General features: G+C 33.1%; 2 protein-coding genes and 1 long non-coding RNA gene across 9 annotated transcripts; 2 read left to right on the top strand and 1 right to left on the bottom strand.

Annotated features, from left to right (window-relative positions):
* The first annotated feature begins 4,831 nt into the window (after positions 1–4,831).
* Positions 4,832–7,162, top strand: LOC140973062 (protein CUP-SHAPED COTYLEDON 3-like). The gene is made up of 3 exons (XM_073435613.1): positions 4,832–5,000; positions 6,498–6,763; positions 7,016–7,162. The coding sequence occupies exons 1-3, from the start codon at positions 4,832–4,834 to the stop codon at positions 7,160–7,162; spliced, it is 582 nt and encodes a 193-aa protein (XP_073291714.1).
* A 3,736-nt stretch (positions 7,163–10,898) lies between these two features.
* Positions 10,899–15,968, bottom strand: LOC140990302 (U-box domain-containing protein 3-like). 7 transcript variants are annotated; one of them, XM_073459970.1, is made up of 6 exons: positions 15,678–15,968; positions 15,395–15,567; positions 14,172–14,451; positions 13,334–13,450; positions 11,343–13,190; positions 10,899–11,263 (listed from the first exon to the last, which is right to left on the bottom strand). In XM_073459970.1, exons 3-6 carry the CDS (start codon positions 14,445–14,447, stop codon positions 11,186–11,188), a joined length of 2,319 nt encoding a protein of 772 aa, XP_073316071.1. In that variant the 5' UTR covers positions 14,448–14,451; positions 15,395–15,567; positions 15,678–15,968; the 3' UTR covers positions 10,899–11,185. The 7 variants fall into 7 exon arrangements, with proteins under 7 accessions (XP_073316071.1, XP_073316052.1, XP_073316061.1 ...); XM_073459951.1 differs by lacking the exon at positions 15,395–15,567 and adding an exon at positions 15,184–15,279; XM_073459960.1 differs by lacking the exon at positions 15,395–15,567 and adding an exon at positions 15,184–15,226.
* A 669-nt stretch (positions 15,969–16,637) lies between these two features.
* LOC140970609 (uncharacterized) lies at positions 16,638–17,181 on the top strand. Its single transcript, XR_012174160.1, has 3 exons — positions 16,638–16,794; positions 16,873–16,992; positions 17,070–17,181. It is a non-coding gene; the product is annotated as an uncharacterized lncRNA (long non-coding RNA).
* Positions 17,182–17,314: the final 133 nt, after the last annotated feature.

Here is a 17,314-nt window from a genome sequence, read left to right as displayed (position 1 = left end):
AAAAAAAAAAAAAAAAAAGTTAAAGTTGTCCTTTGATATTTCCAATTTTTTTTTTCAGTTTTTTAAATGCAAATTTTTACCCCCAAAACGTTTGTACTTGAATTCAAATATTCTAACTCGATGGTTATCAAGATTTTTGAATCCACTTCTTTTAACGTTTTCTTAAATAAAATCATTTTCATCGAATATATATATGAACTAATGTTGTATTTGGATGGATAGATTTGATTTGAAGTAACATATTGGATTTATACAAGGAATTTGAAATCATCAATCTCAGTACAACCTAAAATAATTCAGGTCAGGACGTCTCTTATATCGTCAATACTAAATAATTAATCAGGAAAGATCACAAATATTGACGTCATTTTTATGTTGATATTATTATTAGAAGCTATATACAATAATCTCGTCGTCTACAAGATGGGAATGGGACACCCATTTATTGCAATTAAATGATGCGTATTGTGAGAAATAATATAGTTTTTGTCTTTGATCTTTGCAGAAATTATTATATTTTAGCCTAACCTGATAATTCTCATTTCAATTGTACAACTTAATACACACACACACACACACAACATTTTTTAAATTATCTCTAAATTAATTTCATATATTTTCTTGTCAATACACACACATAAATTACTCAAATATCATCTCTAAAATCACAATTGCATTCTATTGAGTGCAATAATTGTCCATGATAGAGAACGATTGACAAAACATATGACGCTTGGATTGCTGCATGATTTAAAATATTATAATTGTATTATTGCCTCCAACTTTAGTTTTTCGTAAAACGGTAAATGTTTGATATTATATATTCATGTCCCAACAGATTTATCAACATATGCTTCATAATTTTGAATTTGTTAAATGGTCACATCTAATTCTTCAAAAATCTAACAAAATATTTAAAATATGCCTTACTAATTGGAAGTAGAAAATGTAATAAACTTTTTTAGAATAATTTGAAAGAATTTATATATTAAGTTTCTTGTATTGGAAATAATTTAAGTCTATTACGTATTATCATTGGCATATTCCTGCATAATCTTGAAAAAAAATTCAGTCCACAATTTTTGCATCAATTTTAAATTATTAAGCACCCCTACAGATCGATAGAGATTGAATATTGTCGACACTTCATAAATTGCATAATTATCAGCAAATTTTTTTATATAGATTTTTATCTGTATTAATTTAAAAAAATTTGGATGATGATTCGAAAAATCACGACATTTTCAATTTTAGTTTGAAAAAAGCGTAAAAATTCATAGATTTGTTTGAAGTTTGAACATAAAGTCTAAAGCAATACCATCGTATGTATTTTTAAAGATGGCTGCAATTAGTAAAGTACATTGTACGCTTTTTGAGTAGATCTATTGTGAGACGTTATCACGAATCTTTATCTGTGAGACGTGTCAACCATATCAATATTCACAATAAAAAGTAATACTTTTAGCATAAAAAGTAATACTTTTTCATGGATTACCCAAATAAGAGATCTGTCTCACAAAATACGATCCGTGAGACCATCTCACACAAGTGTTTGTCACGCTTTTTATACCCACAAGAATTATGAAATTTTTTCAATGAATTCAGGCAAATATTAAAATTTTGGTGAAAATTTCAGAAGAAATTGAAAATTGGATTTTATTTCAAGATATTATAGAAAGCCCACAATTTCGATTGAAATTTGAAATTTAAGAGAAAAATTTAAAAATGATTGTCATCATATTCGTTTTTTTATGATATAAGAATCTACAGTCACTAGCATTCAGTGTACATTGGGTCAACTTTCGAACTAACGCAATAACATGAAAATCACGTCAGTCAGGTAAACCACACTGGGCAAGATCCGTGTGACAAATTTGTCCGAGAAGATGTTGATAGAGAGAATCGAGTTATCGGACTCCTAACTATTGACTAAGCGCTCACTTACTTTATCAACTCAAATACTACATTTGAGACGACTGCCATCATATTCTTTACCAGGCTTGTTTTCACATACGTCAATATATCAGGGTTGTACATATTCCATTTTTTCATGTAAATGAAAAGAATTCGAAATTTTATACGTACTTTTCATGAAGGAATGAAAATGATCTCTCATCAAAATATACACAATAAACTCCAATTTTTCATTTTTTTGTGTCGGATTATGCTTCATGTGCATCTATTTCTGTTTGCGTCAGCTGATATATATGTCAGGTTTTTATATTTCTTAAATCACGTTGTGGATAATATATTGAGGAATTAACCCAAGATTTACACTACAAGAAATTCTGCATACAACAACGCACATACGACAACGATTTTTCATAAAAACCGTTGTCGTATGTTTTTTAACAACGGTTTTATCGAAAACCGTTGTCTTTTGGGGGGCAAAGACAACGGTTTTTAAAAACCGTTGTCTTTGGGGGGGGTCAAAGACAACGGTTTTTGGGATCAATGACAACGGTTTTATAGAACCGTTGTTTTTTAGCGTGTTTTTTTGGACAATTGACAACGGTTTGAAGAAACTGTTGTCGATTAGCGTGGTTTTTTGACAAACAACAACGATTTTGGAAAACGTTGCAATATTTAACAACGGTTTTTAAAAAACCGTCGCTAAACTTAGCGACCGTTTGTAAAAACCGTCGCTAATTTTAAATTAGCGACGGTTTTGAAATAACCGTCGCTAATCTTAGCGACGGTTTTTGAAAAACCCGTCGCATGTTTAAATTTAGCGACGCTTAAATAAAACCCGTCGCTAAAATTAGCGACATTGTTTTAAAACCGTCGCTAATTTTAGCGGTTGCCAAATAAAATAAATGCGACGGTTTATCATTTACCGTCGCCAATAACGACGGTTTAACCAAAATCCGTCACAAACTGTCTATAAATATCTGCATTTCCGATTCATTTTCCTCCACAACACTTCACAACACTTAAAATTTTTCTCTTTTACACCATTTTATCACTTCACACAACACTTAAAATTTTTCTCACTACTTCATAACACTTAAAATTTTTCTCTTTTACACCATTTTATCACTTCACACAACACTTAAAATTTTTCTCTCTTACACAATTTTATCACTTTCACACAACACTTAAAATTTTTCTAACAACTTCATAACACTTAAAATTTTTCTCTTTTACACGATTTTACTACTTCACAACACTTAAAATTTTTTTTACACGATTTTAGTTTGGATTATTAGTTTCTTTTATATTTATTAAATTATTAAAAGTATTTTTTTATTTTTCGAAACAAATTAGCGACGGAAATCTTGACCACTGACCGTCGCTACCGTCGCTAATTCCGTCGCTAATTCAAAATTAGCGACGGTTTTATTCATACCCGTCGCTATTTTTATTTGCGACGGTTTTTAAAGTTGATCTACCACAACGGATAAAAACCGTTGTCGTTGAACGAACTTTCAACAACACCCTCAGTTACAACAATTTTAAAATGGCTACGACAACGGATTTCCGTTCTCGTTTGCCGTTTTTGTAGTAGTGTTAAGTGATCGGACCACAAAAAAAAATATATTTAATTATTACATTGTTTTACAGTATCATCATTCTTGTTGTGGATTCGGGTGACCAATTAAGCTTAACCTACTTAAATTAAATAATTAGATTATTGAAGCAAATTTAATAACGTGTCGATATTTAATTTGTCTTTAAGCGTTTGTTTGTTATACAAAATGTACATATTATAGCCATATGGTTAAAAGGAATATTTTGGAGCTTTTTTTTATTCAACCATAGGATTCGGAGGTTACTCCTTAATTTCTTGTGCTAAGTATCGGCAAACTCAGCTGAAGGAAAATAACAGTAGTATAAATTTAATTTAAAAAATTTGTGAGGCATTTAGGAAAATAAATATATAGAATGGAATATTTATTATGTAAAATTAGTTTTGTATCACATAAATTGTTTGCTTTTTATTCTCGATATTTTTTTAGATGTGTCACTGTCAATCGATGCGACAAGACAAAACATGAGTGATCATGATGTCGCTCTGTATTATATATGCTCCCAAAAAAATTTATAAAAAACTTAATATTTACGTTTGCATATTTTTTTACGGGAAATTGGCCTTCAGTCTCCCGTCGTCGTTTTTTTTTGTGTTAAGTCTCGGGATACTTTTTTAGTACCACATTTCCACATGAAGTGTACCACATTTCTACATGAATTGTACCACAATTTTGTGGATAGGGAGTGAACCCAAAAAAATGTTTTGATTAAGGATTTTTCAACAACTTCCCCTATTTTTTATTGGGAATAGTTCATATATATTTCATTAATTTTTTAAAATTATTTTCAAACACAAAAAAAAAAACTAATAAAATTTATACATACATTTCTAAAATTATTCGAGATTTTATTCTCTATAATTTTCAGTATGAATTTTTTGATATTTCACAAATAAATTCATTACACTCCATTGAAATTAAATTGGAGTCGCAAAAATCCTCCCCTAGTTGTCCCTAATCGCCCACGTAAGGGTTTCTTGTTAATTCTGCTTTTCTCGGAAGTCCCACAATACATCTAACCATAATTACTAATTATACAAGCATAATTTTAAAAGCCACGTTTATCAATTAAATATAAATATAAATGAAATAAATTCCCATTTGGCCAAGCTTGGTGTTAATCATTGTATGGTCTCTATATCTAAAGCCATAACTCTTTCACTTAATTAATCACCATATATAATACTTCTCCAAATGATCCCTTCCCTCTAGAGCTACACACATATTTCTTGCATCTGCGACTTTCTTTGGCGAACCCTAAATTTGGCAGGGATTCAATAAGATATATATCTGGAATAAAAATGGGTTTAAGAGACATCGGAGGCACGTTGCCGCCGGGTTTTAGGTTCTACCCGAACGACGAGGAGTTGATCTGCCACTATCTTTACAAAAAGATTGCTAATGAAGAAGTTATCAGAGGAACTTTGATGGAAATCGATCTGCATACATGTGAGCCATGGCAGCTTCCTGGTAAGTATCTTTTCTCACTTTACAACGATGGTAGAAAATTTAATCGGATGTTTTTAAGGGCTATTTTCCTGTTCGTTCGTGTTCGAAATTTTTTATTTTATAAAAACCAAGTGTTTTGAGTTCTTTCAATTTTATTTTTTGCTGATGATTTGGTTGCATACGATAGTTTTTTGTCCCATCTCATCACACTTTCCTTAATTATTTGAGTTTGGTATTTTTTTTTTCAGATTCTGATTTAAAATCATAGCTACATATATATATTTTTTTGTTTATATACTTTGATCCAGCTAGCTCCATTAATTAAGAGCGCAAAAGTTCAAAGAATTTTATGCTTCTTGTTAAAACCAGACAATATTTTCTTTAATGATTTATTACAGAACACAAACATGGGTGTTACATTAAATGGCAGGCTTTAACACATAATTGAGTGCATGCATTTGCACCTAAAAAATTTAAGGTTTGCTTCACGAATATATGTATATGTATATATTTAATATATTCTGATCTCTTGAGGGTCCTAATAAAATTTAATTTCTATTTTTTTGTAAAATAATTAAAACTTTTGGCAAAAGAGTGACGAAATCTAGAGAGGGTCTGTACTTTTTCAAAGAAAAAGGCAGCAAAGACACATTTTTATCGTAGGTTCAGTGAATCTTAACAACGTATGCAGAAACTGGATAAGATTTTATAACTGAACATGTACATTATAATTTATAATATGACCAGGGCAGAGAATATTCCCATATCCCTTTGTCTATTTGAAGTTCTTTTTTTCTTCCTCTAAAAAATATTATAAAAAAGTTAAATAAAAACTAACTTTAAAAGATAGCTTTTTCAACAGATACACGATCTTAACATGGCTTTTCAAGAAAATACTCGGCATTAATTATGGAGAATATGACTTCACTAAGAAGTTTTTTAAAAATATTTTAACAAAAATAATATTTTTTAAGCATGACTCAAATTATAGTTTATTAAATATTTTAAATCCATATGTTTATTTTTTTTATAAGAAATTATGCTGAATATACGTTTTTTTTTGTTTTTATCTATGATGGACTACTATTAATTGATCTACAAAAATGTGATTAATTATAAGCGAAGACAAGGATTGTGACATAAACTTCTTACCTTATTATTATAGTGACCTCTCTATATCTTTTTAGTCTGTAAGTATAGAAAAGGCTAAACAAAATTTCCATTTTATATTATAAATTTTATTTCTCAAATTTTAAGAAATTGGAAGAAAAATATAATGTATACATGCATGCATGCTAGCCTTGAGAATCTTGGTGACTTGTAACCAACTTTTTGTCACCTTTGCAGAAATCGTCATACAAGTTAACAATATATGGAAGTGATGAAATATAACTAACTTATATATAGATAGTTATATGTAATGTGTGTGTGCATATATATGTATATATTATTAATCAAGAAATATTTAATTTACGAACTTAACTAAAACCATGAAATTGAATGATGTATTTTCTTTAGATTCAGCAAAGTTGAATTCAAGCGAGTGGTACTTCTTTAGCTTCCGTGATCGCAAGTATGCAACTGGATATCGAACCAATCGGGCCACCACCTCGGGCTACTGGAAGGCCACCGGTAAAGATCGAATGATAGTCGAGCCCGGGACTCGAGCCGTAGTGGGCATGAGAAAGACTTTGGTTTTCTACAAGAATAGAGCTCCTAACGGAATCAAAACTGGATGGATCATGCATGAGTTTCGTGTAGAGAACCCTCACGTGCCTCCTAAGGTTGGTAACTTAAATTTCAATTTGATTATCATATTAGAGAAATCTACAGGCATGTATGTGATTGAGTCGGGTTTCTTAAATAAAAAAATTTCCGAATACTATGAGCTTATTTTTTCTGAAAAATATACAATTAAATATTTGTAATTCTTTTAAGAATGTTTGTTTAATTCATTCGACATAATTATTGAAACATATGTTCTCTAGAGAAAGGAATAGTTAAGGATCATGTGTTGAGTAATGCGAAAGAAATAGAATGAGGTCACTTTGGTGGCAANTGACTCGATCAACGAGCCTCGTCGCGATCCGTCGAGTAGTGCTACTCCTAGATGTGAAGACGATTACGGGTTCTTGTTCGACATGAATTTCGACAGCGATTCGAATGGAGTGATCATGTCTTAGAGTCTCATGGTGGTCATCGTAAGAATTTATAAAACTTCACTTTTAAGATAATTTGGTATGTATATGTAATGTTAGGATACATGAGGGACATGTAATTTGTGAAACCTATAAACGTATGAGATGATTAATGTTGTAGCTAGCTAGAACTGTGGGCTTGGGGTGTATTTAATGTAATTATATATTAAACAATCTATAATTAGTTCAAATATATATAGTTTACTTAGTTATTAATTCGTGGGTTTTTGAAATTTTTTGAGTACTATGTGTACGAATAATATTTTAATCATAGTTAGAGCAGGGAAATTAAAGTAGACAATATTTTTTGTTGCATATATATACTGAGATAAATTGCAGAATTTGGAGGTAATATGTATGGCTGAATGGGCTAATTTAATATTTCATAATTAAACATATCACGTCAAACAGAATTCTTTGTTCCTTCATTTCGGTTAGAATTTAATGAAGTTGGTGACAATTTATATTCAGTAATTGAAGAAACAAAATAAAACGTATGAAATTATGTAAAGTGTACGACGTTGTTGGTTCGAAATTCCAGAAATTTATATTAAATCATTAATTCCAAATACTATTTTTTTAAAAACAAATTATGGTTGAGTAATAACTTTAATATGCTAATATCGACCAATCTTAAATATTGTGGACAGTTCATACAATAAATGCCTTTGACCTGAATTGGCTAAACAGTTAAATCTGAAAAACACAATCATTACAAATTATGTTATTTTATTCTCTAATTTTGGAACTAATCATTATCTATTTGACCTGATGTCTATGAACTTAATTTAATGGTTATAATTTGAAATTTATTTAATTTTTATGGATAAATGTAATTTAAAAGTTTTACATTCTTGTTTATATGTAAGCGCCAATTTATTAATAATTGTGACATATTTAATTTATATCCATGGATATGATTTGAAAATACATTCAAGCACATCGTAACCTGATTCTTCATGGATTATGGTCCTTATGATTTTTATTTTTAATAATAATAATAAGATAAACTAATTTATATATATAGAATATATTTTAAAAAATATTTTACTCAACTTATATGTTATTGTTACTAATAAGAAATTAGAATAATATAAATTAATACTATTAAATCTAAATCATTCCATCCAAATATAATTTGAGTTAATTTTGAATTGACAAATCCATTGGTTTTATAATTTGTTTGAGTAAATATAATTGGCACAATATATTTCAAATCTAAACTAGTTATTTAATTATGATAGAATTCAAATTTATCATATAATTCATTTCAAACTCTTCCTTTAATTATTCACTTAAATCCAAACATAACCTAAGAATTTTTTTTATTGTTTCGATTTATATCAAGCAGAACAATTAGATTATCTAGTATACAATAAATATATTTTCGAAACACGCCCTACTCAAATTAATGAATTATTTGATATTTATGATAAAAAATAATAATTATAATTATTATGAGATAATTAAACTGATATTATATTATAAAAATAAAATAATTTAGATATTATCTTTGCATAACTTGTGTGTGTTTGTACAGGCATATCAACTCTCATCTTCGATGCTAAAGTCTTGAGGGGATACCTGTGTACCGTTGTGTGCAGAACTGTATGAGTTTATTCTCATCTCTCCTGGAGCATATCATTCAGAATTTGATTGTGGCTTCAACTGTTCGGAACCAGTCTGTTTTGCTCCTTTCGACTTGCTACCTCATGGCTTGAACACATGAGTAGAACCGTATAGTTATTTTTGTCGAAAGAGTTCAATTTCTTATGATCGAATGTTGATTGGAGCTGCCATAGAAGCTGTGACTGCACAATGGGAAACCCTTGCAATAAACAATTATTCCTTGGGTAATCAACTGTGGAAAAGTGTTTCTGGGAAGGATGCAGGGATCTTAACAAAAGCACTTAAGGTATGTCACCGATCCGATGATTCTGTTAATGATGAAATCTTGTGAAGCTAAACACTTCAGGTATGTCACTGATATAATGTTCTTTTAATGATGAAATCTTGCGAAGCACCTTATCTGAATTTTCCTACATAGGTAGGAAGGTCTTGCTGCATACATCTTTTAGTCATGTGAGTCAAGTTCTGAAACTTGTCTCAGTTTCTAAAGTGTACTTAAGGGTGAGCGAAAATTCGGTTAAATTGCTTTCGGTTTTATGTTTTAAAAATCACTTCAACTGATATAATGTATTAAATAGTATTTATTTTTGTATAGACCTTATAAATTGTTGATTTTATTGGCTAATGGGCGATGGGGCATGGGCGTAAATCTTCGCCTCTTTGTTCTCTTGCACGTTGCATATTTGTATTGCTGAAGAAATGAGCAAGGTCACAAATAAATGGTGGTGCCATTTATTTTTTAACTTTTTTACTAAAAAACGGTTGAATCGGTCGACCGAAATAACCGATTTTTTTATTCGGTTCAGCTTATTCGATTTTCACAAAAATAGTTCGTTTGGTTCGGTTTGAGCAAATTTACAACCCCAAATGTACTGGTTTCTGGTTGTCAGAACTTAGATACTGTGATGCATCATGCATGGATGATATGAATCGGAATTTCCTGGGTGATGAATTTCGAACCCATCTGTGGAAGTCTTGAAACCTGTACTGTTAGTTTGTGTGAGTCTTGAAACCTGTACTGTTGGTTTTTGACTTATCTTCTTCATAATTATATGTCAATTTTATGAGTTTTTGACTTTTTTATCTTCAGAATTTTATGTCAATTTGACTACTACTTCTGAAGAAATTAGAATAATATAAATTAATACTATTAAATCTAAAAAAATTCTTTCATTAATTTCTAAGAAAATTACGGACGTTACATCTCAGATTACGCGTGCGATGTTTATTTAAGATGAATGTGAATCCTCAATACACTCTACCAAGAAAACATAAAAGTTGTTTGGAGGATATTGCATTCTGCTTATTTTTGAATTTATTCATTCTAAGATAATTAAGATTTGATCAGATTTCATAGGCACACAGAACTGTGAGTGGTGTAAGTAGTAGTAGAACAAGTGGTAGATGACAGGGATCATTGAGAGAGATGCCAAGATTTCCGTGTTGATAGATTTTGAAAACTGACGTATCCCCTTCACCAAATATTTATTAAAACTGAGTTGTCACATACATGATGTTCTAAGAGAATTAGAGTATTGCAACAATTATATATCTATAACTGTATATGCGGAAATCAATGTTATCTCCGAGAAACAGAAAATATCGCTACAACAAAGCAGAATCACACATTAATACACGTTGATCACATCATGCTGCCACTTAACTAATTGTAACTAAGATTCGTAAGATAATAGATACAAAGATAATGGTCTTGAAAATTATTCTGAATTGCATATCATTGGGTTTTTGACTTATTTATCTTCATATTTAATTTAATTTAGCGATTATATTCACGTGTAGCGTATTTATATAATTTTTTTTCGTTTGTATTTTTATTTTTAGGAAAGCTCTCGGTTTCTTTTATATCTTTTTGCAAATTATTCAAGATAATTATCTAAAACTATTTAATTAATTATTAAGAAAAAATTATTATTTTTATTTTTGTTGAAAAAGTTGTCGAATAAATAATTAGTAAATCAAGTAAAAATAAATATGATAATTGCAATTTTGAAGTAATTATACAAAATCCTAGTTTCATGAAATGGTCAAAGTGGAAGAAAACATGCAGGTATCATGAAATCGATCACCGTAGTAAAACTCAACATATCCTTCTTAAGGCATACAATATATACACGTCTGTACAAACTTTTTGCAGTAACAAAGTGAACCAAAACTCAATAGTCAAAATCTCAATCACCATCATCAGCTAATTGGTGAGCTGCAGCCTACAAACCCAACAAATTCTACTCACTCAATCTTGTTACAACAAAATCTGTAGTTCCGAGCGAGAATGGCGTTTTCAAAACCTGTGCGGGCATAAATTTACCTGTAATCGCATCACGATACAAGAAAAAGAATTCGCGAACAAAAAGATATTGTTTATGTTTCCCTTCTTGATCTGCCCCTAGCCACAGTGCTCTCACGTTGGTTCCGAAAATGGCTAAGCAGCTGTTGCGCCTGCTTCAAAACAACGAAAATCATTTAAAAAAATTTATATTACTTAGCGCTGAACATGAGATAAATGGAGGATACGCACCTTTTCTCTGGCTCTAGGAGTGCCTGACTGAGTCAAAGCAACGAGAGGTGGAACCGCACCTTCTTGCAAAACAATCCGACAATATTTGGGGCTATTAATGCACAGCTGCGTCAATACAGAGGCAGCGTTCTCCTTTCCTCTTTGAGATCCCATATCAACAATCTCCACAAGAAGCGGTATGCCACCTTCTCGAGCGATGGCTGAGCATCCTTCTGCGATAGTTGACAAATTAGCAAGAAGAGCAACAGCTTTATCCACCATTTCTGTTGAAGGGTACATCAACACAACCAAATGTTTCACAGCCCCTGCTTGAACAATACGAGCCTTGTTTTCGTGAAATATAGATAGGTTAAACAAGGCTGTTGCAGCATCTTTCTTACCTCTGACGGTACCTGATCCTAACAGATCAACCAATGCTCGAATTGCGCTTGACCGACCAATTTTGATCCTGTACTCATCCAAAAGTGAGAGGCTAAAGAGAGCAGCTGCAGCATTCTCCTTGCCCACCGAGTTTCCATTTTTCAAAACATGAATGAATGGTTCTAGAGCACCTTCTTCTGCAATCTTAGCCTTTAAATTTTCATTAATTGACAAATTTAGTAGAGCAGTGATGGCATGTTCTTGAGCAAGGTTCGCATCAGAGTGTAACAAGGAGATTAATGGGGCAATAGCCCCACATTGGACTATAATGAAGCGATTTTCCACATTATACTTCGCAAGAAACCGTAATTCTCCTGCAGCTGCAGTTTGCAGTTCAGTTGATTCGCTCTTCAAGTCTTTGATTAGTTTTTCGACATGGGAAGTAGTTGTCAAATCACTGGTCCCCGAGTCGGATGAGAATGAAAGTGTTCTAAATGAGTTACGATTTCTATTTGATGCCATTCCATCCATTGTTTTGGAGCTGTGATATTGTTTTCCACTGAAAGAAGAAACCCCAGAAATTTTATTTGAAAACGAGGAAGAGGGATAAGATGTTACATCGCCAGATCTATCACTTATACCATCTTGCTTACTAGATATCCTGGAAATTTCGGATGATCCTGTAGGGAGATACTCAATGCTGGAAATGGCACTTGATGTTGACTCACTCCTGCTGTGTATATAAGAATGTTCAGGGGATGATATATCAAATTTCTCAGCCTCCTTCATACAAACACCATTACCATCTACATCATGCCCACTGGAAACACCAATCTTTTTCTCTTCAAAACCGGAAGAGGATCTTGAAGTTGAACATGGGAGGTCATCTTCTTGGCTAATTCGTTCAGGAAACTTTCCAACCGAGAGAATATCTGAAGAGTTTCTGGAAAGTTCAACATTGTTTTCGCTACACCAGTTTTCTATAAGAACTTTAACTGTATAATTGGAAATGAGATTATTGTGTGAGAGTTTGTGCCGAGTTTTGGGGCAAGTCACAAGTCCATGATCGAGCCATTTTTGGATGGATACACGGTCGTAAGTTAGGCCCGAAGACACAATCACAGGATCTGACATGAGTTCCAAAGATAATGGACAGCGGAAATATGAAGGGATCTGAAGACTGTTAATGGCCTGAGTATTCTCGAGCTTAACCACCGTAAAATCATAAATTTGATTCATAAGATCAACAGCTTGAGAGATTTCATCCAAGTTCCTTTTTGTTCTATCGTCTTCAGCTTTCTGCCTTTCCTTTTCCAATGCAATATGTTCGCTCAAGAGTTCTTGATTTGATCTCAAGTTGAGGGACTCGACAACTGTAGTAAGATGCTCGGAATCAAGAATTTTCCCTTCGATTTGTTGTTTAAAAATCTCTTCTATGTCTTGTGACAATTTTCCAAGATTCAGATTTTGAGATTCCTGCATACAGAACTGGAGCAAGAGTCTAAATTTACATATTCCTTCGGTATATTGAATGTTACCCTCCTAGTATTATAATTGTGCAGTGAATTAAAACACTCCATTTGCACAAACTAATAAGTACCAAAAACTGGAAAGTTAAGCTGGATCATTACCTGAGCACGAGACGCACTCAAAGCGGTCGGTGATGATTCAGATAGTCTACATAGAACATCCGAGAGCTTGACTGAGGAATTCTGGATTCTAATTAACAAGGGCTTACATTCTATCGCCTGTAAATAATTTATAATGCAAAATTAGAAAAAAGAATTTGTCAGCACACAGGTTTTGAAAATTTCAGGGCATTATGAAATTTTGAAAGTATGCCAGACTGATGTTATATATTTGCAATACCCCGTCCCACATTGGGTTGAGAGAGAAGGAATGAACACTTCCAGTAGTTAGGGTAAATAATTCGTAAAGACAAATATTGGCAAGAAGTCTTGCTTGCGAGGGTGGCCAAGTGTTCATGTTGGCGATTTCTGATGCCACAGAATGATATTAAAGACAATTATTGGCAAGAACACTGAAAATCAAGTGCTACGTTGACAAAGTGGTAACATGTAGGGAGTTGCCTCTATCGTTATATGCACGAGAGTCAATTCTCGAACATGAAGGAGACACCTCGAGAATGCCAAGATTAGTGAGTTGAGGTGCTATATAGCAATGAGACATTGTGTTCTAAAGTAAGTGCGGTTGCAACACCTCTATCCCATATATGTCATAAAGCTACGTAGTGACTACTAAAATAGCTCGGGGAAATCATTTTTCTGGAACGAGAAATGAAAAAAATTAGTTGCTAGCGAAATACGTGTAGAATCTCACTTGCATGGGCCCGTGGGCCCAAGGAATGTCAAAATTAATGCTAGTTCACAAAAGGATGGACATTTTTCAAAACACCTCTTATACGCCAATGGAAGCAAGGAAACAACAAAGCCACGTGAAGTTACTCACACATAGAATCTTGCTCGTTTTGGGAGACCATTTCTCAACGAATATTCTAGCCTCGTTCACTGCAAAATCGAGCTCTTCACACTCTTTAGACAGAGCTTCATCAAACGGCATTTTACAATCAGCGACATCATCAAGTACAGCTTTCAAATGCTTCAAGAATGACGCTATACTTTGGTATTCCTTCTCAACCGGCGTTACCTTTGACATGCAGCATGTTACCAAATGAATGAATCGAGAAATGATGTTAATGAGGCTTCGTAACGATGTTAAATCCATTCACCTGTGTAAATAATGCCACTGATAAAATTAAACAATGGGACATGAAAGCAACAAGGATAAGCATTTATATGATTTACAAACTGATATACACGTTCTGGAGGGGAAAAGGAGAGAGACGGTTCAATTTGAGGCATGGTTTCAATCACAACTAACTTAAGGTATTGATTCTTTGAATATATAGCCATAAACTAGAATCTGCATAACCACGCAGCATAATTTCGGTTAAAACGCTATTTTTCAGGTCCAAAAGCAGACTTAAGAAACAACTTTATCATAATAAAGAGTTCACTTCCGTTAGAACTCGTCAGATCAAATATGCAAGAGTACTTGCATCAAGTTCTGAGAAAGTAAAACTGCCAATGCAAGAAAGGCAATATTATAAAACATGAGAAACGGGAAAGGAGTAATTAAATAGCTACTACATTTTTTCAGAAGTTGGACGTAATCCTCATACACCACCACAGAATAGTAATTTAAGAGAAAGAAAGACTTTATCTACCAACTTCAAATTGCTAAAGGAATTGCTTTTCTAACCATAATTGCTTTCGCCAACCACTATAGAATTTTCAGGTCGAAACGCGTTGAAAGGATCTTCCACATCAATTCTCTCTCTAATCATCAACCAAAAAGATAGAAACAGGTATCTCAACTAAAAAGCCGGAGCCTTGGAAGCAATTTTATCAACATGAAACATCAAGATTAGTGGTAGACTGCAAGAAATTCACATACAAACCTTCAAAGTTCCATGAGGTCAGTAATTGCTTATGAGAAGAAGTCTGTCATACATTCATGCAAGGGGTAAAATTAAACAGCCTCCTTGACAAATTAACTGAAAAAAAAATGAGACAATGACCATAAAAATGAAATGGTGCATACATCAGTCTGACGAACATCAGGGCAAAAATTACCATCTATGGCACTTCATTTTTTTAAAATGCTATTACCTTGTTTCACTACAGAATTTACATTTGTCTTTTCGCAGCAGACCTCAACTCAAAACAGAAGCAATGTACTTTCATGAGCGAAACTATAAATTTTGCCCCAAATTACAAACTTGAAGCTGGACTCGATGTCGACGAACGAAATCACCGAAGTTTTCCAGAACCAGTCTGTTAACCTAAAACCAACAAATTTTATCTCATACCCATGGTTAGAACCCCATATTACAACCCAATTCTTGTAAACTAGTGCCAACCTACTAAAAAATCCAAGAGTGGATTGAAGTACCTCTGAAATTGTGGTTGGGGAGCAAGAAGACCAGCGGAGACAAGAACAGGGGAAAAAAAACAGATCTTTATGAATCCCAACGAACAATCAATCAAGCTTCAAAAGGAAAGGAAAACCCATGTGCTTGATCGATCAACTTCACAAAATCAGCAGAAAAATTTCATGAAAACAACCCCTTTCGCTCTAGACCAATAATTCCTGCCATCCCCTCTTCATCTCCATTTCTGGAACGAATACAAAGCTGGGAACACCAAGAAAAAGCAAAAGCGAGGAAAAGAAGAAGAAAACAGGGCGGTCGAATCCGTGGGGCCCCTTCATATCTGCAAATTTGCTGGCTGTGGGGATGAATAAATTAATGAGATGATTAATTAATTACATCATTGTCATTATTATTAAACAATTATCGAGGATTAGAAATGGAGAAGATCAGAAGAATATCTAATCATCGTTAACACCCAAAAAAAGAAGTTCACTTTTTTTAATAAACAGGCGAAGAGGATGACAAGATTTTGCGTAATTACGTTCCGACATGACAAATTTTCATTCGCAGAAAAAAGAGATCATTGCTGTTTCCAGTGGCAAATTGTACGAGGATGTGGCAGAGGGGTCATTTGCATCCACATACTAGCTAGCCTAGTTGCACTTAATATTTAAATCAATACGAAAAATTTTCAAACACCCAGAATGGTGCATGACAAGAGCAAACAAAATTTGCTAAAACGTGAGCTATTTCAATGGTAGTTCGTCTAACATATTTAAGAAAAATTATTGCTGTCTCATAGCAACATTTGAATGTCTAAAACGCATGATCTCACTTTACTCAACTCATCTAATGTTTTGTGACTATTTGCACAGTAAAATAAATACCTACATGACTGGACCCCCTGTCTTTGACAATTTGGAGGCCTTCTTGGATTGCTAGGAGTTCTCCTATAATTATTGATCCCAGCTTTGGGATGAATAGACCGAATGCCTCCACTATCTGACCCTCATGGTTGAGGGTAACACCCCCAAGGCCACATCGATAATTCGATTCTGGGAAGCTGGCGTCTGGTCGAAGCTCACCAACTGGAGGGGCTTGCCAATGTACTGGGGATATTCAAGATCTTCCCGAGAAGTGAGCATATGCATTTTCTTTGTGTTTTTCTTGCCGTAATCAAACAAAAGCCTGAATAGTTTCGTTGCTGAATTTCAGTTATAGGATCTTATCGGATTTTTTCGGGTGTATGATTCATGCATTGAGGGTGATCGATATATACGGAAGGACCCCCACATTTCCGATCGTTAGCGATATAGTTCAATCTCGGACCAATATGTAAGTGGTTGGTGCAATATTTTCACTTCCCAATATGCATGTATTTTGATTCTTAATTGTTTCTATGCCCATTTCAGGAGACTCCTACGCAGGCATCTTGCACAGATAAAATATATACGGCCCGTAGCAGTTCGGATTGATAATGTATCCGCAGACGGTGAGCGCAAGAGGTCGGTCCTTTAAATCCTCAGGTATATGACAATAATACTATCATAATGATAATATGGTAAAGTTTTGCATTGTTCGTGACCTCGTGCCATCCATATCTGATATTTTAATATCCATACCTCTTCTTTTTTTTTTTTTTTTTAAAAAGATTTTT

This window comes from Primulina huaijiensis, chromosome 1 (assembly GCF_012295235.1).
Source record: "Primulina huaijiensis isolate GDHJ02 chromosome 1, ASM1229523v2, whole genome shotgun sequence".
NCBI classification, from domain to species: domain Eukaryota; kingdom Viridiplantae; phylum Streptophyta; class Magnoliopsida; order Lamiales; family Gesneriaceae; genus Primulina; species Primulina huaijiensis.
Note: the sequence above shows the minus strand (reverse complement) of the source record. Positions and strands in the feature narration are given on the sequence as shown.

What these genes read in the sequence shown, in the direction of transcription:
- LOC140990302 (XM_073459927.1), bottom strand. Translation starts at nt 14,447, where the DNA reads ATGGATTTAACATCGTTACGAAGCCTCATTAACATCATTTCTCGATTC. An exon ending in TGAGTGCGTCTCGTGCTCAG is followed by an intron (nt 13,191 to 13,333) that starts GTAATGATCCAG and finishes CTCTTGCTCCAG; the next exon opens with TTCTGTATGCAGGAATCTCA. An exon ending in CTCCTAGAGCCAGAGAAAAG is followed by an intron (nt 11,264 to 11,342) that starts GTGCGTATCCTC and finishes GTTTTGAAGCAG; the next exon opens with GCGCAACAGCTGCTTAGCCA.